Genomic DNA, 23587 nt, shown 5'->3' with positions numbered 1-23587 from the left:
GCATCTGCCTCAACCCTGGCAGAAAAACTTAGGGAACAGGCCATATCTTAATTAACTATAGAAAGATTATTCTTGGCCAAAAACTTAAATGTAAAAATTCAGCTTGAAAATCAACCTACCAGTGTCTCTTAACATTTATCTGAGGATCAACTCCCAAATAGAATTTTATAATAAACAGTACTGAGATCTATATCTCTAGTGTATGGCTGGAATACACACCTGGTCTACGTGGGGTAGGTGGAGGTGGTCGTGAAGGTCTTGGAGGCCTAGAAGGTTTAAAACCGCCATTTGAGAGTGATGGAGAATTGTTCCCATTGATCCTCCTATTTTCACCAGGCCCTGCATCCTCAGGGTCATCTGATCCACTTGCATTCGCTCTGGGTAAAAAGGCATGGAAGGGAATAAGAATGCTCTTTAAATTTAACAGAAAACCAACAGGAGGACCACAACTTTTAGGAGCTTGAGAAAAGCTTCCTAATTTCTGGCCAGCCCTACCAAATACATAAACAGCTCTTATGGCAGATGTACATACAGCTTCTCAAAGCACATCTAGAAATAGAGTAAGGAGTTACTCAAGGGTACAGAAATAGTTGGGACTATTCAGAACTATAAGGTATGCTGGTTCAGATTTCAAATAACTCTTCAGAGGCCCTGCATAAGCAGAAACAGTCAGATTCTCAAAATTCCAAATGACTTAGAAAGGGCACTATTTTATCACAACCACAGATAACTTTGTCATCATTTTCTTGGTTTTCATTAGCTCTTTAATATCTAGGTCTGAAACAAGGCTACTGTTCCACAGCAGGAGAAGGAAGTACATTTACTTCCAAGAGCTAGGTGTTCTCCTTCTACCCCAGAAAATGGTATACAAAATGTTCCAAGTGATCTAGAACAGAGGTGTCCACAGACTTTTTTTTTTTAAAGGAACTATCGTTTCTTCAGAGCAATGTCTTCAGTTGGAGAGAAAGAAAAGGGGGAGAACAGGAACAGGAATGTCAGATACAAAGTTACTGTTGCAGCTATTGCTAAGTCGCTTCAGTCGTGTCCAACTCTGTGCAACCCCACAGATGGCAGCCCAACAGGCTTCCCCATCCCTGGGATTCTCCAGACAAGAACACTGGAGTGGGTTGCCATTTCCTTCTCCAATGCATGAAAGTGAAAAGTGAAAGGGAAGTCGCTCAGTTGTGTCCGACTCTTCGTGACCCCATGGACTGCAGCCTACCAGGCTCCTCCATCCATGGGATTTTCCAGGCATAAGTACTAGAGTGGGGTGCCATACAAAGTCACTACTGTTAGTTAAATATAGTCAATTCCTTTTCCCAGGGGAATCATTGATTACAAGGCAGAGCATGAATTAGTTTGGAGACGATTCAGCTAAAGCTCTGATAACCTACTACCTGGTAATTGGAAACCACTACACTGCACTAAATCATACCCTGGGCCTCACGGAAATCCTGAATAAAATTTAATAGATCCAAGAAACCAAAACAGAGGTAGTACCATGTATTAAATCATCTTCACATTATGGTCCCCAGAAATCAAAGTACGATATTTGGACCAGAGTCAAGCACAATTCACAGGAGCCTGTTAGAAACACACAATCTTGGACTTCACTCCTGATGCACTATATCAGAGAGAGCATTTTAACGAGATCTCCAGATGATCTGTGTGAACAGTAGGGCATGACACATACTGCTGTGGGCGTTCCTCAAATGCTTACTCTGAATAAACGGAAAAGCTCAGTAACAGGCAGTCAGCACCTGATTGGTGCTGACTGCCTGCAGGAAGACCGAGCAACCTCAGAACATGAACAGAATGCAGCAAGAGTCAGCTCTGACACTGGTGATGAGTCTTAAACTCCTTTTGAGTTGTACACCTTTTTGAGACTCTGAGTGTTGCCTCTCTTCACTACTTTAAGATGGGAATGGGTGAATTTAATTCGGATGACCACTGTATTTACTATCGTGGGCAAGAATCCCGTAGAAGAAATAAAGTAGCCCTCATAGTCAACAAGAGTTCAAAATGCAATACTTGAGTGCAATTTCTGAAATGACAGAACAATCTTGGTTCATTTTCAAGACAAACCATTCAATAACACAGTAATTCAAGTCTATGGCCCAACCACTAATGCCAAAGAAGTTGAACGGTTCTATGAAGACCTACAAGACTTTACAGAACTAACACCAAAAAAAGACATCCTTTTTATCATAGGGTAGTGGAATGCTAAAGCAGGAACTTAAGAGATACCTGGAGTAACCACAAATTTGGCCTTAAGAGTACAAAATGAAGCAAGGCAAAGGCTAACAGTGTTTTGCCAAGAGAATGCACTAGTCAGAGCAAACACCCTCTTCCAAAAACACAAGAGATGACTCTACATGTGGACATCACCAGATGGTCAATACCAAAATCAGACTGACCGCATTCCTTGCAACCAAAGATGGAGAAGCTCTATACAGTCAGCAAAACAAGACTGGTAGCTGACTGTGGCTCAGATCATGAACGCCTTATTGCAAAATTCAGATTTAAACTGAAGAAAATAGGGAAAACCACTAGACCATTCAAGTAAGACCTAAATCAACTCCCTTATGATTATACACTGGAAATGACAAATAGACTCATGGGAGTAAATTTGATAGAGTACCTGAAGAATTATGGACAGAGGTTCATGACACTGAATAGGAAGCAGTGATCAAGACCATCTCGCCAAGAAAAAGAAATGCAAAAAGGCAAAATGCTTGTTTGAGGACTTACAAATAGCTGAGAAAAGAAGAGAAGCTAAAGGCAAAGGAGAAAAGGAAAGATACACCCATCTGAACTCAGAGTTCCAAAGAATAGCAAGGAGAGATAAGAAAGCCTTCCTCAGTGACCAATGCAAAGAAATAGAGGAAAATAATAGAATGGGAAAGACTAGAGAACTTTTCAAAAAAATAAGAGATACCAAGGGAACATTTCAAGCAAAGATGGGCACAATAAAGGACAGAAGTGGTATGGACCTAACAGAAGCACAAGCCAGAAGTACACAAAACAGTCTTAATGACCAGGAAAACCAAGATGGTGTGATAGCTCACCTAGAGACAGACATCCTGGAATGCGAAGTCAGATGGGCCTTAGGAAGCATCACTACGAACAAAGCTGGTGGACGTTATGGAATTTCAGCTAAGCTATTTGAAACTAAAAGATGATGCTGTTAAAGTGCTGCACACACTATATCAGCAAATTTGGAAAGCTAAGCAGTGGCCACAGGACTGAAAAAGGTCAGTTTTCCTTCCAATCCCAAAGAAGGGCAACACCAAAGAATGTTCAAACTATTACACAACTGCATTCATTTCACACGCTATCAAGGTAATGCTCAAAATCCTTCAAGCTAGGTTTCAATGATACATGAACCAAGAACTTCCAGATATACAAGCCGGATTTAGAAAAGGCAGAGGAACCAGAGATCAAATTGCCAACATCCACTGGATCATGGAAAAAGCAAGGGAATTCCAGAAAAACATCTAATTCTGCTTCACTGACTATGCTAAAGTCTCTGACTGAGTGGATCACGACCAACTGGAAAATTCCTAATGAGATGGGCATACCAGACCACCTTACCTGCCTCCTGAGAAATCTGTATGAAGGTCAAGAAGCATCAATTTGAACTGGACATGGAACAACAGACTCGTTCAAAATTGGGAAAGTAGTACGTCAAGGCTGTATATTGTCACCCTGCTTATTTAACTTATATACAGAGTACATCAAGTGAAATGCTGGGCTGGATGAAGCACAAGCTGGAATCAAGATTGCTGGGAGAAGTATCAGTAACCTCAGATATGCAGATGATACCACCCTTATGGCAGAAAGTGAAGAGGAACAAAAGGGCCTCTTGAAGAAGGTGAAAGAGAGTGAAAAAGTTGCCTCAAAACTCAACATTCAAAAAACTAAGATCATGGCATCTGGTCCCATCACTTCATGGCAAATAGATGGGGAAACAGCGGAAACAGTGACAGACTTTATTTTCTTGGTCTCCAAAAACACTACAGATGGTGACTGCAACCATGAAATTAAAAGACATTTGCTCCCTGGAAGAAAAGCTATGACAAATGTAGACAGCATATTAAAAAGCAGAGACATTACTTTGGTGACAAAGTTCTGTATAGTCAAAGCTGTGGTTTTTCCAGTAGTCAAGTATGGATGTGAGAATTTCACCATAAAGAAGGCTGAGCACCAAAGAATTGATGCTTTCGAACTGTGGTGCTGGAGAAGACTCTTGAGAGTCCCTTGGACTGAGAGGAGATCCAATCAGTCAATCCTAAAGGAAATCAACCCTGATATTCATTGGAAGGACTGATGCTAAAGCTGAAAGTGCAATACTCTGGCCACCTGATGTGAAGAGCTGACTTACTGGAAAAAGACTCTGATGCTGGAAAGATTGAGGGCAGGAGAAGGGGATGAAGAGATGGTTGGTTGAATGGCATCACCAACTCAATGGACATTAGCTTGAGCAAACTCTGAGATAGTGAAGGACAGAGAAGCTTGGCATGCTGCAGTCCATGGGGTCACAAAGAGTTGAACACAACTGAGTGACTGAACAACAACAATATACTATACAAAGCTGTCAGTGTGAACATATCACCATTATATTTGAAAAACAATTAGCTACAAATTAAGTGCTACCATGGCTTTGCTCTCTGCTTCACTCTTACAAGCCTGTTTATTTCACCATACATATTTACCTGATCTATTAGTATATGTAAGTTTAGATGTTTATGAACAAGATAAAGAACCCTGAGAACCCAGATGCTAATACAATAAGGTCATAATATACAAATCAATGATTAACAGTCAAGAAGGCACTTTGAAAAACAAAATCTTGAACATTAAGCATCAGTCACCTTGGTAATTCATAAAAGTGACAGAAGACAACACTGAGAAATACAAAATACCCAGACGTGCTATGGGGGAAAGGAGACCAACAGGACTATGTTGATGATACATGTAGTGCTTGATTTAAACAAAAAAGTAGAAGAACCTAAAGCTGTTTAGTAAACTTCTTAAATGTCTGGTGTGGGGGGAGGTTTTTGCCTTTTTCACTGGACACATGCCCAAGTGATGAAGTCAGCAAACAAAAGCAAAGGGTTCACTGCCATGATTCCTGTATAGCAACATTTAAACAGCATGTGACAGTTTACAAAATGTTTTTCAAACCCGTCATCTAAGAGACATGCTCTCTGGAAAACGCTAAAGCAAAGGAATTCATGCTTAACACAAAGACATGCTCAAAGATCAGTCTGGCAATCTCATAAACCTGGAAGACATTGTTCCTCAGGTTATTTGTGACAATGATTCACTTGGGAAAACACAAAGCATTAAATAAATAAATAGCATAAAGCCAGGGCTCTAGCAATGCCTTTGCAAGAAATTTACAGCTGTCTAGAGTGGTTTCATAAAGTAAAGTATTTTGAGAAAGATTCACAAAAATGAAATAGAGTGGCATAACAGAATCTTTCAACGCACTACAAAATTGTATGCCATCGTCTCTAATGTGAAAGTGTGGGTTCATTATGCAAGAGAGGGCAAAGGAGCACTGAAATATTAGGACACCCGTATGAGGGGCGTTTCATGGCTTCAGAAAAACCTGAAGAAAAAATAAAACTAAAAGAAACACAAAAACATAGGATGTCTTCCAGTCTACAGAGAGTTATTAATTTTTAAAACCTTTTCTATCTTTAATCACAGTGAGAAAATTAGAGCCCAGCTTTCCTAGAAAAGGAACAGTCCAACAATGACCTTAGGATTCTAAACTTCCCTACCTTTGGGAAAGCGCCAAGATATTCACTTTCTATAAGCTGAAGAACTATTAGTGTTTGGGTACCTCTGGCCTGCATCACAGAACTGCAGTCATATACGCTAAGGCTCTTGAATTTTCCATGAATATTTCCTTTCTTACCTAGAGCTCTGAAATTTGACACATTTTTATATCAACTGGAACTTGAAGTTTTGATGAAAATGAAATTTATTCATTCTCCCTTGTTTCTTTCTGCATTCTATGATATGTAACAAGTGAACTCTTACCTTGTTTCATCCTTGGGTCTGGAGCCATCATCATTCTGTGAAGCACCTTTAACAACATTAAAAGTTAGACAGAAAATGAATTTCAAGAAGTCGTATGCACCTTGTACGTAAAGATGCTTTGTAATCAAAACCATTCATTGTATCTTTCTAGTAACAAAGACTGGGTTCCAACCCTGGGTTGGGAAGATATTCCTGGAGAAGAGCATGGCAACCCATTCCAGTATTCTTGCCAGGAAAACCCCACGGACAGAGGCGCCTGGCAGGCTACGGTCCATGATGTCGTGAAGCACTGGAGATGGCTGAAGAGACTGAGCATGCGTGAGGTAAAAAGAACACGCTGGAATGGAGTTAAAGTCCAACGTGATATTTAAAAGGAAAATAAGATAAATGTTCACGTGACTGAGAAGTTTTATCAAAATTGTGCAAATGACTACTTTTTGTCTGTGTGCAAATGATTATTTTGTATAAGAGATGGTAATGAGTCAAGATATATTACTCACGTGCTACTTCTGCCTTGTCTCAGATGTCTTATTTACTTACTTACTTATTTAGCTAGCTAGTTAGCTGCACCAGGTCTTAGCTGCAGTACACGGGAACTTTGAAGATTTTCGCTGTGGCATACAGGTTCTCTAGCTGTGGCATACAAACTCTTAGTTGTGGCTTTGTTGTCCTGTGGTATGTGGCATCTAGTTCCCTGACCAAGGATGGAACCCAGGCCCTCCTCTACTGGGAGTGTGGACTATTAGCCAATGAACCACCACAGAAGTCCCCATTTGCTTGATTCTATCTAATTCAAATGTATTTTAGTCATCTTTTGTATTCCAACTACCTCCCCCTAAAAGTGCTGATTATCAGCAGGATAATGAGAAGATTTTGAAAATAGAAAAATCAGTAATATCTTTCTTATGCAAAGGCCCTGAAAATAGCTTTGAGAACAGAAAAGGCACAAATGGGTCTCAAAGTGGCCAAAACAAATGCTACAACAGTCATACTTTCTTCAAGTTTTTTTCATGAAATATCCTTAGGATTCAGTAAGGAACTATGATAGAGAGGCAGAGTACTATAGGTAGGCACAGACTGCAGCAAGAGTAGTACACAGAGAAGTTTAAAAAACTATAAAATGCAAAAAGAACAAGTGTAACAGCCTAGGTCCACTGAATTAAAGAACAACAGTCCCTGAATACAGTCCCGGCTTTCAAAGAGTGAGATCATCACTATACTACTCCAATGAAGTAATGGATTACTTCATTTAAAAGATGCTGAGCCACCACTATATTATTGCTATATCATACTCAGCAAGGTGGGCAAGTGTCTCAAGGTTTTATTTTAAAAAATGGTACAGGTAATGGGGATGACCCAGAAAGATGTTATGGGGAGGGGAGGTGGGAGGGGGTTCATGTTTGGGAATGCATGTAAGAATTAAAGATTGTAAAATTTAAAAAATAAAAAACTAAAAAAAAAAAAAATTAAAAAAAAAAATGGTACAGGTGGATAGATAAAATATGGTACATCTATGCAATTTAAAACTATGCAGAAATAAAAAGCAACAGACTATTGAGACATGCTACATCACTGATAAACCTGAAATGACATTATCTACGCTAAGTGAAAGAAGCCTGATACAAAGACTACCTATTGTTATGATTCCATTTATATGAATGTGTCAACTCTGAACCAGTATAACCAATTCAGAAATTTCTTTCTACCCTCATTAACCCCAAAGAACCAATCTGGAAGATATAACCAGGACTACTTTGAAGGTTATGCTATGAAAAAAAGGTCATGAATTAGAAACGAAGTAGGAAGTCTCCCAAAGTAGAAACAGAAGTATAATAGCACCTGATAACCGCAAAATGCTTCATAATGCAGTTTCTAGGTAAAAAGAAAGATCTCTGTCAGACTAATCAAGGAAATCATTAACCTGTGCTTTGTCTCAAAAATCTGTGTTCCAGGTGAAAATACACTTATTAGCAAATAAGGGATGGAAATATCTAAAGGAAATCCACTGAGAGGTGGTTTTATTAAGCATGCTAGCTGTTCAGGGACTAACTCAGGTGCCAAACTTCTTTTAACTACATCTCATATTTATTCCCTTTAACACTAGTAAATCATAAACTATAAAATACATCAACATAAAACAAATTGGTTTTGTCATTATTATAACTCAAAGACAGCTCAGTAAATGTAGCCTACAAAAATGGAAGAGGAATGGCAAACAATGCCAGCTTGTACTGGCTTGTCTAGTACCGTACTAAGGATTTTGAGCCAAATTTAAACTAAATCAGACACTGCTACAGACAGTAAACTATGTCTACCACTGGCACTGGAGAAGGTGTAGCATCAAATGTGTCATATTGACTGCCACTGTTGGCCTACAGAACGGCTACTTTATAAATCAATTCACTCTCAGAGACAACAGTGATTTGGCTTATATTTGGCTAGCTTTTCAACTCTTAATTCCTAATAGAAACAATGTACTAAAAGTTTAAATGAAAAATGTCTCTTTATAAAATGGAAATAAAATAATTTCTTTATGTGAAAAAGAATGGCAGTAATTACAACATACTTTACAGTGGCTAGTTTAAGAAAAGACCCTATATATTTCCCTGGTGGTCCAGTGGCTAAGACTCTGTGCTCCCAATGCAGGGGGCCTGGGTTCAATCACTAGTTAGGGGAACTAGATCCCACATGCCACAACTAAAGATCCTGCATGCCACAATGAAGATCGAAGATCGTGTGCTGCAGCTGGTACTCTGCACAGCCAAATAAATAAAAACGAATTTTTTTTAAATGATTACTTACTTTCTGAACATGCAGTTTCACCATTGGGAACAACTTCAGACTCTAGTTGCAGCCCGTCAAGACAGACTGACAAATCTCCTATTGTCTCTGCTGGTTCTTTGTCACCTACAAGCTGTAAAGTCACAACTACTTCCTCAACTGGAAGAGAATAAAATTACAGAAAATGGTCACTGTTTTTTTTAAGTCATAACTGTTAAAAACATGACTGTCAGAAAATGTATATTTATATGTACACATATTGTTTTAATACCCTTCACCCAAGGTTTCAGGATTTTTCATACCAAAAACATTTTAAAAAATAGAAAAAAATTTCCTAGCGCTTAATATCCACAATGTAAGATACTAAATGGGGCTTCCCAGGTGGCTCAGTGAGTGGTAAAGAATCCGCCTGCCAATGCAGGAGACGTGAGTTTGATCCCTGCATCAGGAAGATCCCCTGGAAAAGGAAATGGCAACTCACTCCAGTATTCTTTCCTGGGAAATCCCATGGAGAGAGGAGCCAGGCAGGCTATAGTTCATGGGATCACAAGAGAGTTGGACATAGCTTAGTAACTAAACAACAAACAAAAACACTAAATAGCTCAATCATCTCACTTATTATATTCATTCTCTTCTTCAAAATGAGCCATCAGGACAACTAAGACTACTCAGCAAGGTATGTCTGAATTATATGGAGTGAAAACATAATCTTAATTTTTGTCTTATAAATCCTAAATGAGAAATAAAATTCTTAGAAGTATGCTTTAGATACTCAAGGGATTAAAAGTCTTTTAAAATCATGATATATTAATTAAAATAAGCCATGTTACAAGTTTTTATGTATCTATAGATATCAAAAGAGAGGTACACACATATAAATAAAACCATCTAAAATAAAATCGTCTCTGCTCTATTTCTTTTCCATAATTGAGTATAGCCTTCAATAAATATCTACTAAAAATTTACTTAAAATACTGGATCCAAAATGAATGGCCAAACCAGAAATTAAGAATGCATTAAATAGTTCTAGCTTTATCTCTCTATTAATGTTACAACCATGTAAACTTAAAAACAAATAGTGAACAGTCATTTTCTCCACATTTGGCACATGAATTTCTTGCAAAATAACAAAAGCTGAGCTTATTCTTTTTTCACATACATACGTTTCATATTGTTTGACTTTAATGTTTCATAGATATCCAATCCAGCAGTTCCCAACAAAACATCAGATTTCAGTGTCTGGTGACTCCACACACGAAAATGTAATTTACTCACAGGGGTGACAATACTACAAATGAAAAAAAAAAAGGTGAAAAAAGTATTTCCTTTAATATCACAATGGAATTCTAAATAAATTACAATTAAAATATCACCGCCTATCTTACAGTTTACAGCCAATACTGCCTGTATTCTATAATCTTATGAAAAGCGTATCTGAATGCTACAGGTTTGCACGGTCATCTTCACGCACTGCTGACCTATAGGGACGATTACATGTATGCATTACCAACAAAAGTAAAAGTGCTCATCATGCTACAAACTGTTGAAAAATAATTTTACTTTAGTAGTACAAAAACCTGAAGCTCCAATACTTTGGCCACCTGGTGCAAAGAACTGACTCATTAGAAAAGACCTGGATGCTGGGAAAGATTGAAGGCAGGAAGAGAAGGGGACGACAGAGGATAAGATGGTTGGATGGCATCACCAATGCGATGGACGTGAGTCTGAGCAAGCTCTGGGAGTTAGTGATAGACAGGGAGGCCTGGCGTGCTATTCACAGGGTCACAAAGAGTCAGACACGACTGAGAGACTGAAAAGAACTGAGTACAAAAAAGTGATTTGTACAAAAAACTAAATTCTTATTTTATGTCAGGTAGTGTGCTGAGCTTAGGATTATTTCATTTAATCTTCACACTAACCCTGAGGTGAGAATACCTCTTTCATCTTCACATACAGAAGCTGATATTCTGAGAATAAGCAAATTGCCAAATATCACACAGCCAGTTGGTGACAGACTGTAATCTGAACAAAGATCTGTCATTAAAATTTGTATTAAGAATGTTCTCAGTCAGCTACTTAGAGATTTTAGGATTATATTACCCCATGTTTCACACTGCTAGAGGCAAAGTGTCCAGGACAACTGTCAAATAAGGCCATACCTTGCTAAATGCCAATACAGAATAAAAATTTGAATTTGCAATAAGCTGTATAAACACTATTTCAATTAGAAAAACAGAACAATATAAAACCTATAATAGCCCTATGGTTCAAGGCTGTAAGACTTTCCTAACCAAGGACAGAACTCACGCCCCCTGCAGTGGAAGTGCAGAGTCCTAACCACTAGACCACCAAGGACTTCCCAGGGGCAGATACTGTAACCGAAGTAAGAAACTTTCACCTAATCATTGCCCATTTTTGGTACAATGTATTCATTCTCTTTCAAAACTTTCAGATGTTACTTTCAGGAGAACATATAGTAAATATTAAGAGAACATTTCTCTGTTAGTCATCTGAGTAATCACAATGGGGATGGAATAAAAGTTAATAAATTTAATTTTACTTTGACAGATAAACTCTACCATCAAAGATGGCAGAATATTTCAATTCAACTCGAGACAAGTATGGAAAGCATGCTACCTAACAATGGAAGCTGTGTTAAAATTGCAGGCCAATCTCCTGTAACTTAAAAATTCAGAAGTAAGTGTTCCCTCCAAATATCCAGGCTGAAGAGCACTACCATATAGGGTCACAAGGAGAGCTTTTTTTCTTAACTTTTAAACCACTAAGTTCATGTTGCTACCAGCTCAAGAGCCTGAAAGTATATTTATAGTAAGCACAGATAGCAGTTGGTAGAAAATAGATGAGCATTCAGCCTATTATTCTGAACATCTCCAGTCATTACTGGAGCCTGTGGCCTTTTGAAGGTTTGTTTTTTTAAAAAAATGTTACTCATACACTGTTTTAATCTAGATCAAATCTCTAATGGGGCACTAATTAAAAATGAAGTCTAAGAAACACTAATGTTGAAATAAATACAGATGAGAAACATTAGAATGATACTTCTGAAATTAGGTCTCAAGATCATCTTTGGAAAATTCTTAAGTTTCATTTATTTGTTCCAAATCATTATTAAGTACAACAAGATATACTAGAACTTCAAAAATCCATGTTAAAGATTAATGTAGGTATATCCAATTTGTTTTGTCATTTATTAGAAATATTGTTCACAGAGGCATGTATCATGTAAAGAGAAGAGCTTATCATTTCAGGTGTCTCATCTCACCATTTAAAAATAAAACATTTTTAGTAACAGGTTTGTTTTTCAAAGAGAAAAAAATGAACAATTTCAAATGTTAGGGAATGAAAGCAATTTGTCTACATTTGATAAAATAACAACTGGTTATATTTTGAACTATGCTTTAATATATAACATGCTGTATTATTTTAAAATCTATTTGTTGATAAATCATACATTTTCTTCCATTTTAGTAGAAAAAGTTAAAAAATTAACCTACAATTCCCTTCAACCTATTATGCTTTTCTTACCAACATTTAGGGCTTTGTCAATTAGTGCTGAAATTGAGCTATATCCCACTTCTATGAATTTAAGTGATAGATAAAAACAGCAACACACAGACATATGCACAGGAATGTATACTGCACTAACAGCACAACATTAGAAATCAGCTGTATCGGGAACTAGTAAAATTAATCACAGTCCATCCATATTAAACAGTATTATATAGTTATATTAGGGATGTTAGACCTGTATGTACTCACAAAAAAAGAATGTTTGTTTAATATAAAAATAGGGTGATAGAACAAAATGTATAATTTTTTTAAAGAAAAAAAAAAAAGTGGGTAGGTTTGGTGTGGGCACTGTAATTTTAAAAAACCAAAAATTTAAATAAAAAAAAAAAAACACAACATTTTAAAACTAAAATTTAAAATAAAAATTAAATAAGAAAAAATGAAGTGAGTTCCTGATATCCCTCTATTTCCAAACTAAATTAAGGAAAGAGCTGCTAATATTTCTGGGCCCATAACCCTGGGATCCAGAGAAGGCAATGGCAACCCACTCCAGTACTCTTGCCTGGAAATCCTATGGGCGGAGGAGCCTGGTGGGCTGCAGTCCATGGGGTTGCGAAGAGTCAAACACAACTGAGCGACTTCACTTTCACTTTTCACTTTCATGCATTGGAGAAGGAAATGGCAACCTACTCCAGTGTTCTTGCCAGGAGAATCCCAGGGACGGGGAGCCTGGTGGGCTGCCATCTATGGAGTCACACAAAGTCGGACACGACTGAAGCGACTTAGCAGCAGCAGCAACCCTGGGATCTCTCAGCTACTATTTAGTGGCAACAGAGATACCATCAACAACTAAACGAGAAGGCAATGAAAAGGAGAAACTAGGAAAACAAATAATTAAAGAGAAACGAGACTAAAAGAACAACGGGGATAAAATTAAGAGGGAGGAGGAACGAAAAAAAAGTGAAAAACTTTCTAAAAGCTGCATTTCTGTTGACCTAATAAACAAAAAACACCACAGAAAATACTTTCAAACCTACACTGTGAGAGGCTGCTTCCATTTGGGACTGTTCGTATTGTTGCATTTTTCTGTCTTCTTTGACTGTCCGTCTACTGTGACTTCCACATAAGGACTTGGCCCAAACCAATTCTTTTTATTCTCTTTAAGCTTTGCTGAAATGACTAAATAAGAGAGAAAATATTTCAGTATTTGAGATGTTAGTCCATCCTTCAAATCAATTTAATTTCACAAAGATTAAACAGAGCATTATTTTTACTCAAGAGAAGCAAAGCAGTTTGTTCTAAAATATTCACAAATTTTATTCACGTATGACCTGTGTATTTCTTACCATCTTATTAAAAAATATAGGACTTCCTCACACCATCCACACAAATTCCCATCAGCAGTATCACCAGTCCCAGAGATCTCGAGGTCAATTAAAAAGTACATTGACAAACTTGGTTAACAAATATGTGAATGCCTACCATCTATCAGATATTATTGTTCTAAACCCTGGACAGAACAGTTTATAATTAGAGATAAGCCCTTGTGATGAAAAACAGCCTAAGGTGGCAGAATATGAGTTGGTAGTAAAGAAGTTTTCTAAGGATACGGTACTTTCAAGCAACCGTCTAAACAACAAGGAGCTATCCATGTCAAGATCAAAGGTAGGAAGAAGGGAACATTAAGAAAGAGGTACAAAAGCTTTGATCTAAGAAAAGTAGAGCAAACAGAGAAAAATGGTAAATAAGGTGAGATCACATTTGGCTTTGCAAACCAAGATAAGGAATTTGGGTTTTATTCTAAGCATGCTAGAAAGCCACTGAAGGAAGAGTTACCAACTAAGATTATGTCCAGCATCTCATGTATTACCTTAGCAAGAGCTTCTCACATCCTGAGCCTGAGTTAGTCACCACTGCCATAAAACATAAAACAGCCTTGTCCCAGCCTTGTGTGGAAGGAAGGCACCAAGAGTAGATTCGCATCTGCAACACCCCACAGCTCCCACAGGAGACAACTGACTGGTCCCCTATAAATGAGATGACCACAGCCAAGGAACTATTTTACTACCTGGATATCTACTCTAACAGCAAAGTTCAGAGATGCCAGTGCCTATCAAGACTAACAGGCTGTTGCAAGTTGCTAGGAAAGTTTATATAGGAGCTACGCAAGAAGTGCAATATATAGTCCAACACATAGACAATCTGGGCACTCTAGCAGGCACAGTCCCAAGTGGTGGCCCTGAATCCCCCAACTTCACTTTGATCTAATATTTTACTTCTGTCCTTTTACACGTAAGAGACTGCCACAGCCATCTAAGAGACAGTAGGTTAGACTAGGGTGGTGAACATGGATATGGGGAGGAATCAATATTTTCTAATGAGAATCAACAGGATTAGATTACATCAGTGAGCTACAGAAAAGCAGCAAAGATATTTCCTGTGTTTCTGGCATGAGTAACTGGATAGAAGGTGGTATCATTGAATAAGATGGAAAAGATCTAGGAAAGAACAAGTTTGAGGAGGGTGGCATGGGCAGGAAATCAAGTGTATTATAATGAATGTATAAATTTGAGATGCTTGTGAGACATCAAAGTGGAAACACTAAGCAAAATGTCTTTTTCAGACCAGAAAATGCTCAAGTGGGGATCAGACCTTTCTCTGACTAATATGTAGTATAAAGCCCTACTACTTAATACAAAACTTAATTTAATCACAGGATTACCCCATAAAAATCCCTATTTTTAATACATTTGTGGTCCGAGAAAAAGTGAAACAGCCCATACAATCATGCATAAGTTCATTTTGTTTCAGGGGCTCTTGTGATCCTCTAAAACTGATTAAGCCTAGAACAAAGAGAAATGCAGCTATCCTGAGTGGCTTTTTAGGATTCAAACTTTTGAAAGCTATTTACCACATAATCCCACTTAACCCCACTAGAGCCATTTTAGGAAAGTTTAAATGGGAAAATAAAAAGAGTAAGGGAGACTAACACCAACTGTTAGTGTTTTACTGTGTCTGGCACCTAAATATTATCATTCTGACTCTCACGACTATCCTGCAAGACAGGTATTATCATCTTAATTTTTACACATAAAAAAAGAACAAGATCAATAGAATTTAAAAGTTTATCCAACGGTCACAGCAAAGCTTGGACAGGAGAAATTATGTTAAGTGTTCAAATCTCAAAGTTTAGATTGCACAGAACTTTCATTACAGTCCTAACATTGTAAAACAGATCAATGTACTACTTCCTAAAATTTAAATTCCCAAGATAAATTAAAAGACTATGAACTATAAACTAGAAGAAAATGAATCAGAAAAATGTCAGTATCATCTGTTACCTGGCCTACACCTAAAGGCCTCTAACCACTGTCTATTTTTACTCTCACTTCTCCAATCCAATTCCTCATAGCTACTAGAATTGTTCCCAGAACAGAGGTGACCATGTCAATACTTTTCAACTCCCTAATGCCTGAAAAATGAAGTTCAAATTCTTCTGGGGCATCTTACATTGCTTATTATGCACTTTTACAGCCTCTTGCTATACAAAATCCCACACAGGCCCCTGGTGTTCTAACCACTCTTACCAGTTTGCTGTCCCTCACAAGGACCATGTACTTTGACGGCTCATATGTGCTACTTCCCTCCACTGATAATGATCCTTTTTCCTTTTCATCCAACACAATTCTACTTCCTGAGTTGTCTTTAATCTCTTCTCTTTGAAGGGTTCTTTAAACCTAACAAGTCAAAATCATTCTATGCTTGCACAGCATTTTCTTATTTATATATGGCTCCTGTCGCTTTTCATTCAGTCTTAGTTCTTAGTTTTTACTTATTTAACTCAACCTGCAATCCCCTTCATGGGAAGGTATACCAAGCGTGTATATTTAAACTTCCTCTCCAATATGAAATAAAAGTTTTGACAATTTAAGTATAAAGAAAGTATAAATAAATAAATAAATGTAAAGAAAGTAAAAGTGAATCCTTGGGTTATTCAACTTATTTTGGGAATCAGAAGGCTGTAAGGAACAAGGTAAAACAAATAAGGGTGCTGAGATCAAGTTATGATTAGCAATATGATGAACTGATAGGAGATAAAACCAGTTATGCAAGGATTACCCTCTGTGGTCAGAAGTCATGAGAGGCCACAAGAGGCCTCTGTAGCAGAACTATGGTTTGTCTGGGCAGAACTGGATATAAACTCTCGACTTTAAAGTATGAAGGACCCTCCTGGTCTCTAAGCATTGAGAGCTAAATATATGGTATTCTAGTAAATCTGGAAAAATACAGTAATGTTTAATTTCAATTTTTAAGAACTGAAATAAGATGGTTTCTCTTCCTCAAATGATGAGCTCTGAGTAAGGACTGAGACTAAGAAATTTCTAGGAAATACCAAAGTACTTATTCCGCCCATGTAAGTATAATAGCTGAAGTTAAGTGCAGAACATAATTAAACAGGAAATGGCTAAAGATAGGGGAGGATGTAAGAAAACAGACTTATGTCCAAGGTAAAGGAACAGGCCACAGAATTAGAGATAAAGAATAAAGAATGATCCAGGAAATCAACTTATTCTGGGAATCGGAAGGCTATAAAGACAAGGTTAAAACAAACAAGGGTACTGAGATCAAGTTATGATTAGCAATATGATAAACTCTCAAAAATATTTAAGAGTAAGTAGGTATTTCTGATTTCCTGCTGTAATTTTTGTAACTATCTGATAAATTACAAAAGGATCTGCCCAACACAAGGATCAATACAGGTATATTCAATACCCAACAAAAGTGTTAAGAAATCACTTCAATGCCAACAGAAGTTCCCAAGGGGATGCCTCATATAGTACCTTGATCAATGAAAGCGTAGCACAAAAGACCACCTTTGTACTCCAGTTCAAATTAGAATAACAAAATGGCTATTCATGTTATTTCTATAAATTAAGAGTCAAATCATAAAAAGTGTGACTAATGAACTGGCATGATTTTAAAGTTTAAGGTGTAAATGTGTAAATATAAGACATCAGGAAATAATTACAATTAAATTTAGTGAACATTCATCACCTCATATAGATACAAAATTAAAGAAATAGAAAAGGAATTTTTTTCCCTGTGAGAACTAGATCACTTGTGATGAGGTATACTTTATGTAAATTCTGAAAAAGAAAAGCAAGGCTGCCTTTCCCTTGATGTTCCTATAAAGAATTATGTGAAATTAAAACACATCAAGTTCTCTAAACAATCTATTTATCAACATAGTATCAATTTATGAATTAATTTTTTAAAACTCTTGCTACAACTTATACAAGTTTTTATTAAAACTTATTATAAGGTGTCATTTCTCTAATAAATTTTCTACTTGCCCTCATCTGTTAAGGAAAAGCCATTAGCAAATGTATATACTGTAAACAAATTATGTATGTACGCATGTAATGTATGCATGACAGAAAGAGTTAAAGAAATAAATCTGAGCAGAACCCCAGAGTAACATTTTAACTTTTGACACTAAATTTCCCTACCAGTCTTTTACAGCAGCTTTCTAAAACACCAATCCACTGCTCTTTGTTAAAAACGCTGGTTACTTCCCAGCTCCCTTAGCAATGACTTTTTTTGGCAGCCTTGACTCATGTCGAGGAGATGACCCATCCCATGCATTCTCACAGGTCCCTGCTCTGCAGCAGCGGCTTTCAGGGATGTCGAGGGCAGCCTTGGCATTTCCCTCCTTCGGGCCATTTGCTCTGTCATGTTCATTCCTGAAAGATCCTTTTATACCTTTCTACTTTTTAAATAGTAGCAATGCTTCAAGCACCACTTTCTTTCACAGCAACTCTAGTCAAATACTACCCCTTTTTCCTGACCAAAGTCATTATCACTTGCCATTACCATATACCAGGGCATATATTTCATACTTGCATATTTATGCCTTTCTTGAATTTTAGAAGTGTTGAGGCAGCTTACCAAAATAAAATAATAAACAAAAAATTCAAATACTGCAGCTAATCCATTAACACAGAATAAAAAATACAATGTCAATTAAAATGACTTGCGGGAAAAAAACTTTGTTCTGAGGTTTCTAGCACCAAAAGCAAAGTAAATAGTGAATTACAAAGGACACTTGATTGTAGTCAACTTGGCACTCTACTGTTTATTATCTGATGTTCTCCATATCTGCCATATCTAATGATGTCTTTGCTAAATATATAACTTTTATCTATAATTCACAGTGCCTGTTTTTGTTAAAATGCTTTTGCCCTATACTTGTACATTCTCAGAAATTTTAGACTCAAGATTAAAAGCTTATAAATGGCTAAGAATTATGTCTTCTTGAGGCACATTTAGGTATTAAGTGTTTTTCTTCCCATGACAGTCACAATAGCAAAGATAGATAGCTTATGCAAAGAAAAGTTGAAACGAATATAACTTAAATCTTGTTGCTCAGATGGTAAGGAATCTGCCCACAATGCAGGAGACCCAGCCAGGTTCGATCCCTGGGTCAGAAAGATCCCCTGGAGAAGAGAATGACTACCCATTCCAGTATTCTTGCCTGGAGAATTCCATGAACAGAGGAGCCTGGTGGGCTATAGTCCATGGGATCGAAAAGAGTAGGACACGACTGAGACACTAACACTTTCACTTTTTCTTTCCTCATATTACTATTTTAAATTGCTGACTTTTAAAAAATAAAAAAGCATGTATATTGCTTACATAACTTGAAAAGCTGATTATTAAATTCTCTAAATGAAAAATTTTAACTTAAGCTGTCCCCTAAAAAAAGGTCTTAGGAAGCCTGGCCCAATGTAAAACAGCTACTCAGACTAGACTGAAGATGGGGAGAAAGTGAAAGTGTTAGTTGCTCGGTCGTGTCCAACTCTTTGGGATCCCATGGACTGCAGCCCTCCAGACTCTTCTGTCCACGAAATTCTCCAGGCAAGAATACCGGAGTGGGTAACCATTCCCTTCTTCAAAGGATTTTCCTGACCCAGGGATTGAACCTGGGTCCCCCGCATTGCAGGTAGATTCTTTACCATCTGAGCCACCAGAGATGGGGAAGGGAGAAACAACTAGAATCTGGCTTTGGCAAAGAAATATTAGAATCTTTCACTGAAAATCAGATATCACTAAGAAAAAAGACTGGAGTCAGTGAAAGAATTCCCAAGAATAAATTTTAGCCTGCTTTCAACTTAAGAAGGTGTTACTTTTATATAACTTAAATACTTTTAGGTTTCGAGAAAGATAATAATAATACAGTTTATAACTTTATATTCATAATCTAGAGGCGGCTGTAAGCCAGGTACAGTATTAACAGAAACTAATATAATCAATAAATGCCATTAAATTAAAAGGAGAGAGACTAAGTTTCCATTGTGTAATACACACATGCTTGTCTAGAGAAAAATCCAGTGCCTCACTGGCTAGTACAAATGGTTTATATAAAAAGACCCTACAAAGAGATCATATGGAGCCTGACTGTGAAAGGTCTTAGCCCAGTTTTAAAGAAATTCACTAACACAGCCAAGGAGAAGCACTGAAGGTTTTTGAGCAGGTACAAATCAGGTGGCATTTTAAGAAACATTAATCTGAAAGTGATCCACTTGGTTAGTATGGTTAGAGGAAAAAAACAGGTATTAGGAAAGTAGTAAGAGCAACCAAAAAATTTAAATAGGCATTTCTCAAAAAAAAAGATATACAAATGGCTAATAATAAGCACATGAAAAAAACGCTCATCATCATTAACCATCAGAGAAATGAACTCAAACTCTCGAGATACTATGTCACACCCATTACAATGTCTCTAACCAAAGATAAGCATTACAAGGGTGCTTACAAAACTGTAACCCTCATACATGACTGCTGGGAATACAAATTGGTCTGGATGCTTTGAAAATTAATTTGGAATTCCTCACAATGCTAAATGTGGATATTACATGACCCAGTCACTCTACTCCCAGGAACACACTCAAGAAAACGGAAAACATACAACTTCACAAACAGTTATACACAAATGTTCATAGCATTATTCATAACAGCCAAAAAGTGGAACCAATCCAAACACCCATCAATTGATAAATGGATAAAGTATTTCCACATATGGAATAGTATTTGGCAATAAAAAGAAATTAAATACTAATGCATGCTACAACAGGGATGAATCTTGAAAACAATGAGTGAAAAAGTCAACAGACAAAGGCCACACATTTTATGATTCTATTTGTATGAGACCAAAGTAGGCAAAGCTATAGAGAGAAAAATAATTAAGCTAGGGCTGAAGGTGGCTGGGGAATATGGGGCAGAGGTTTCTTTCTGGAATGGTGAAAATGTTCTAAAATTGACTGGTGATGGTTACTCTGAGAATGTATTAACAATCACTGACCTCTAAATGAGTAAACTGTATAGTATGTGAATTAGCTCTCAACAAAGCTAAAAAAAATCCAAATCAAAACAAAAAACAATAGCAACTGCCCAAGCATGTTTAACAAACCCAAATCATATACCATACCCAATAACAACCTGAAATTAAAATGTTATTTTTATGTATCTACACATTATGTTCATTTATTCATTCAGCAAAAAATTTAACACCTGATATGTAACAGCCACTAAAGGTTTTCTTCTCAGAAGATTTTTTATTGATGGTGAAAGTGAAGTTAAAGTCACTCAGTCGTATCCGACTCTTTGCGACCGTATGGACTATACAGTCCATGGAAATTCTCCAGGATACTGGAGAGGGTGGCGGGGTGGGGGGGGCACAAAGAGAATGAGGGAAATAATGCAGTGGATGTTTTTAAGACTTACCAGTGATCTGAAGTTGTGATTTCATGGTCAAACTACCCATTGAACCAAGCTGTGATCCACTGCCAGACATATCACCAACAGGAAGGCAAACCTGAACAGGGCAAAGGAAACACTGTAAACATTAAAAATTCCCACTTGAAAACTAGGTAAATGCTAACCAGGCCATTTCCACGTCCCACGGAAGACCACAAAATACCAGTGGCCTTCACACTGCTAAAATTCTAGTATCCATCCTGCGCTAAACTATCAGCAAAATCTGAAATGGCTGAATTTCTTTCTTCTGTGGTTTACTTTCTTCTTTTAGTTCCCAAGACACATTCTCGAGGTTTAATGTCCTACCTTACTGATTATTCCTTCTTAGTCTTCTTTGATGATTCCTTCTGGTCTCTCTACCCTCTTAATACTGGAAGGTCCTAGGGCTCAGTTATTGGTTCCCTCTTCTCTCATATCTTCATATTCATTTCCTCAAGGATATCATCCAGTGTTATGGCTTTAAATATCATCTATATAGCAACAAGTCCCAACTTTACATTTCTATCCCAGATTTCACTCCTGAATTATAAACAGCAACTTCACTTGGGTATCTAAAAGACATTCGAAACTAACACATCAAAAACGGAACCCCAATGTCCTCAGTAAACTATCTCAGTCGAAGACAATTTCATCCATTCAGATGCTCAAGCTAAAAACTATGGAGTTATTCTTGACTCCTTTGTTCATATGTCCCTTCCCATCTGCTGACAAATTCTAAGGTCTCTATTTGCAAAATACACCTAGAATCCAGCCATTTCTCATCACTTCTATCATCAACCTGTTCATAGCCACCTGACAGCTATCTTCTTCCTAAATTATGCCCCTCTCCTAGATTAACCTAAAGTGACCCCATGGACTGTACAGTCCATGGAATTCTCCAGGCCAGAATACTGGAGTGGGTAGCCTTTCCCCTCTCCAGATGATCTTCCCAACCCAGGCATCGAACCCAGGTCTCCCGCACTGTAGGCAGATTCTTTACCAGCTGAGCCACAAGGGAAGCCCAGATTAACCTAAAACGTCTCCCTTTTCCCATCCTTGTCCAGCCTCAGTACCTATTCTTAACACAACCTGGATGATTTTAAGATGTTAAGAAGTTCTTCAAATCTTCCCATTTCACTCAACTGAAAGACCCTATATGATACAAGCTTCCACTCCTCCCTACCTCATGATCTTATTTCCCCTCTACTTTCCACCCCTACTCAGGCACCTACCTATTATTTTTCAAACATGCCAGCACATTCTTGCCTTAAGACCTTTGTTCTATTTGTTTTCTTCACAATATTAACAGTCTGTTCCACCTATCCTGATCATTTTTTTCTTCTACAGACAATGTGATCTTTTGACATACCAAGTAATTGACTTGGTCATTATGTTTATTGGTTTTGATTCTCTGGGATAGAATATAAACTCCATGTGAGCAGGAATCATTTTTTTTGGTTCACTGATAAAACCCAGAATCCCAAAACAGTGCCTGACACATTGCAAACACTTAAACATCTGATCTGTGAAAGGAACAAAGATGGCTCCTGAATTATACTAAAATAAACAACCCTAACATGTCTTCTTCAGTCCATAGTCTCAGAAGAGTTAATCCTCATGTGGTAAGGGCATGATCTACATAACAGGGATTTTATAACAAAATCAGGACACTTGGGCTTGATTCCTGGCTACAACACTTATTGTATGATACTAACCTACTCCAGTACTCTTGCCTGGAAAATCCCATGGATGGAGGAGCCTGATAGGCTACAGTCCATGGGGTCGCCAAGAGTCGGACATGACTGAGCGACTTCACTCACTCAACCTCTCTAACAAGCAAGAGAGTTCCAGAAAAGCATCTATTTCTGCTTTATTGACTATGCAAAGCCTTTGACTGTGTGGATCACAATAAACTGTGGAAAATTCTGAAAGAGATGGGAATACCAGACCACCTAACCTGCCTCTTGAGAAACCTATATGCAGGTCAGGAAGCAACAGTCAGAACTGGGCATGGAACAACAGACTGGTTCCAAATAGGAAAAGGAGTACATCAAGGCTGTATATTGTCACCCTGCTTATTTAACTTATATGCAGAGTACATCATGAGAAACGCTGGGCTGGAAGAAGCACAAGCTGGAATCAAGATTGCTGGGAGAAATATCAATAACCTCAGATATGCAGATGACACCACACTTATGGCAGAAAGTAAAGAGGAACTAAAAAGCCTCTTAATGAAAGTGAAAGTGGAGAGTGAAAGAGTTGGCTTAAAGCTCAACATTCAGAGAACTAAGATCATGGCATCTGGTCCCATCACTTCATGGGAAATAGATGGGGAAACAGTGGAAACAGTGTCAGACTTTACTTCGTTGGGCTCCAAAATCACTGCAGATGGTGATTGCAGCCATGAAATTAAAAGACGCTTACT

The 23587-nt window shown here is 37.5% G+C and overlaps 1 protein-coding gene across 19 annotated transcripts in view; it reads right to left on the bottom strand.

Annotated features, from left to right (window-relative positions):
• Positions 1-23587, bottom strand: part of ITCH (itchy E3 ubiquitin protein ligase) — a 99999-nt gene that overhangs the window by 46701 nt on the left and 29711 nt on the right. For 18 of the 19 annotated variants that reach the window (XM_042230055.2, XM_060397734.1, XM_060397730.1 and 15 more), the window contains 6 exons: positions 21151-21241; positions 13404-13545; positions 9999-10123; positions 8857-8994; positions 6055-6100; positions 220-377 (listed from right to left, as the gene is read on the bottom strand). In XM_042230055.2, the coding sequence (XP_042085989.1) occupies positions 220-377; positions 6055-6100; positions 8857-8994; positions 9999-10123; positions 13404-13545; positions 21151-21220 (679 nt within the window). In that variant the 5' untranslated portion in view covers positions 21221-21241. Of the gene's footprint in view, positions 1-219; positions 378-6054; positions 6101-8856; positions 8995-9998; positions 10124-12928; positions 13546-21150; positions 21242-23587 lie in introns of those variants that run through there. The other variant, XM_060397731.1, reaches the window with a different exon arrangement.

The sequence above is a fragment of the Ovis aries genome, chromosome 13, assembly GCF_016772045.2.
Source record: "Ovis aries strain OAR_USU_Benz2616 breed Rambouillet chromosome 13, ARS-UI_Ramb_v3.0, whole genome shotgun sequence".
Classification (NCBI taxonomy): Eukaryota; Metazoa; Chordata; class Mammalia; order Artiodactyla; family Bovidae; genus Ovis; species Ovis aries.
The sequence above is the reverse complement of the archived record's forward strand: the minus strand, read 5'-3'. Positions and strand labels throughout refer to the sequence as shown.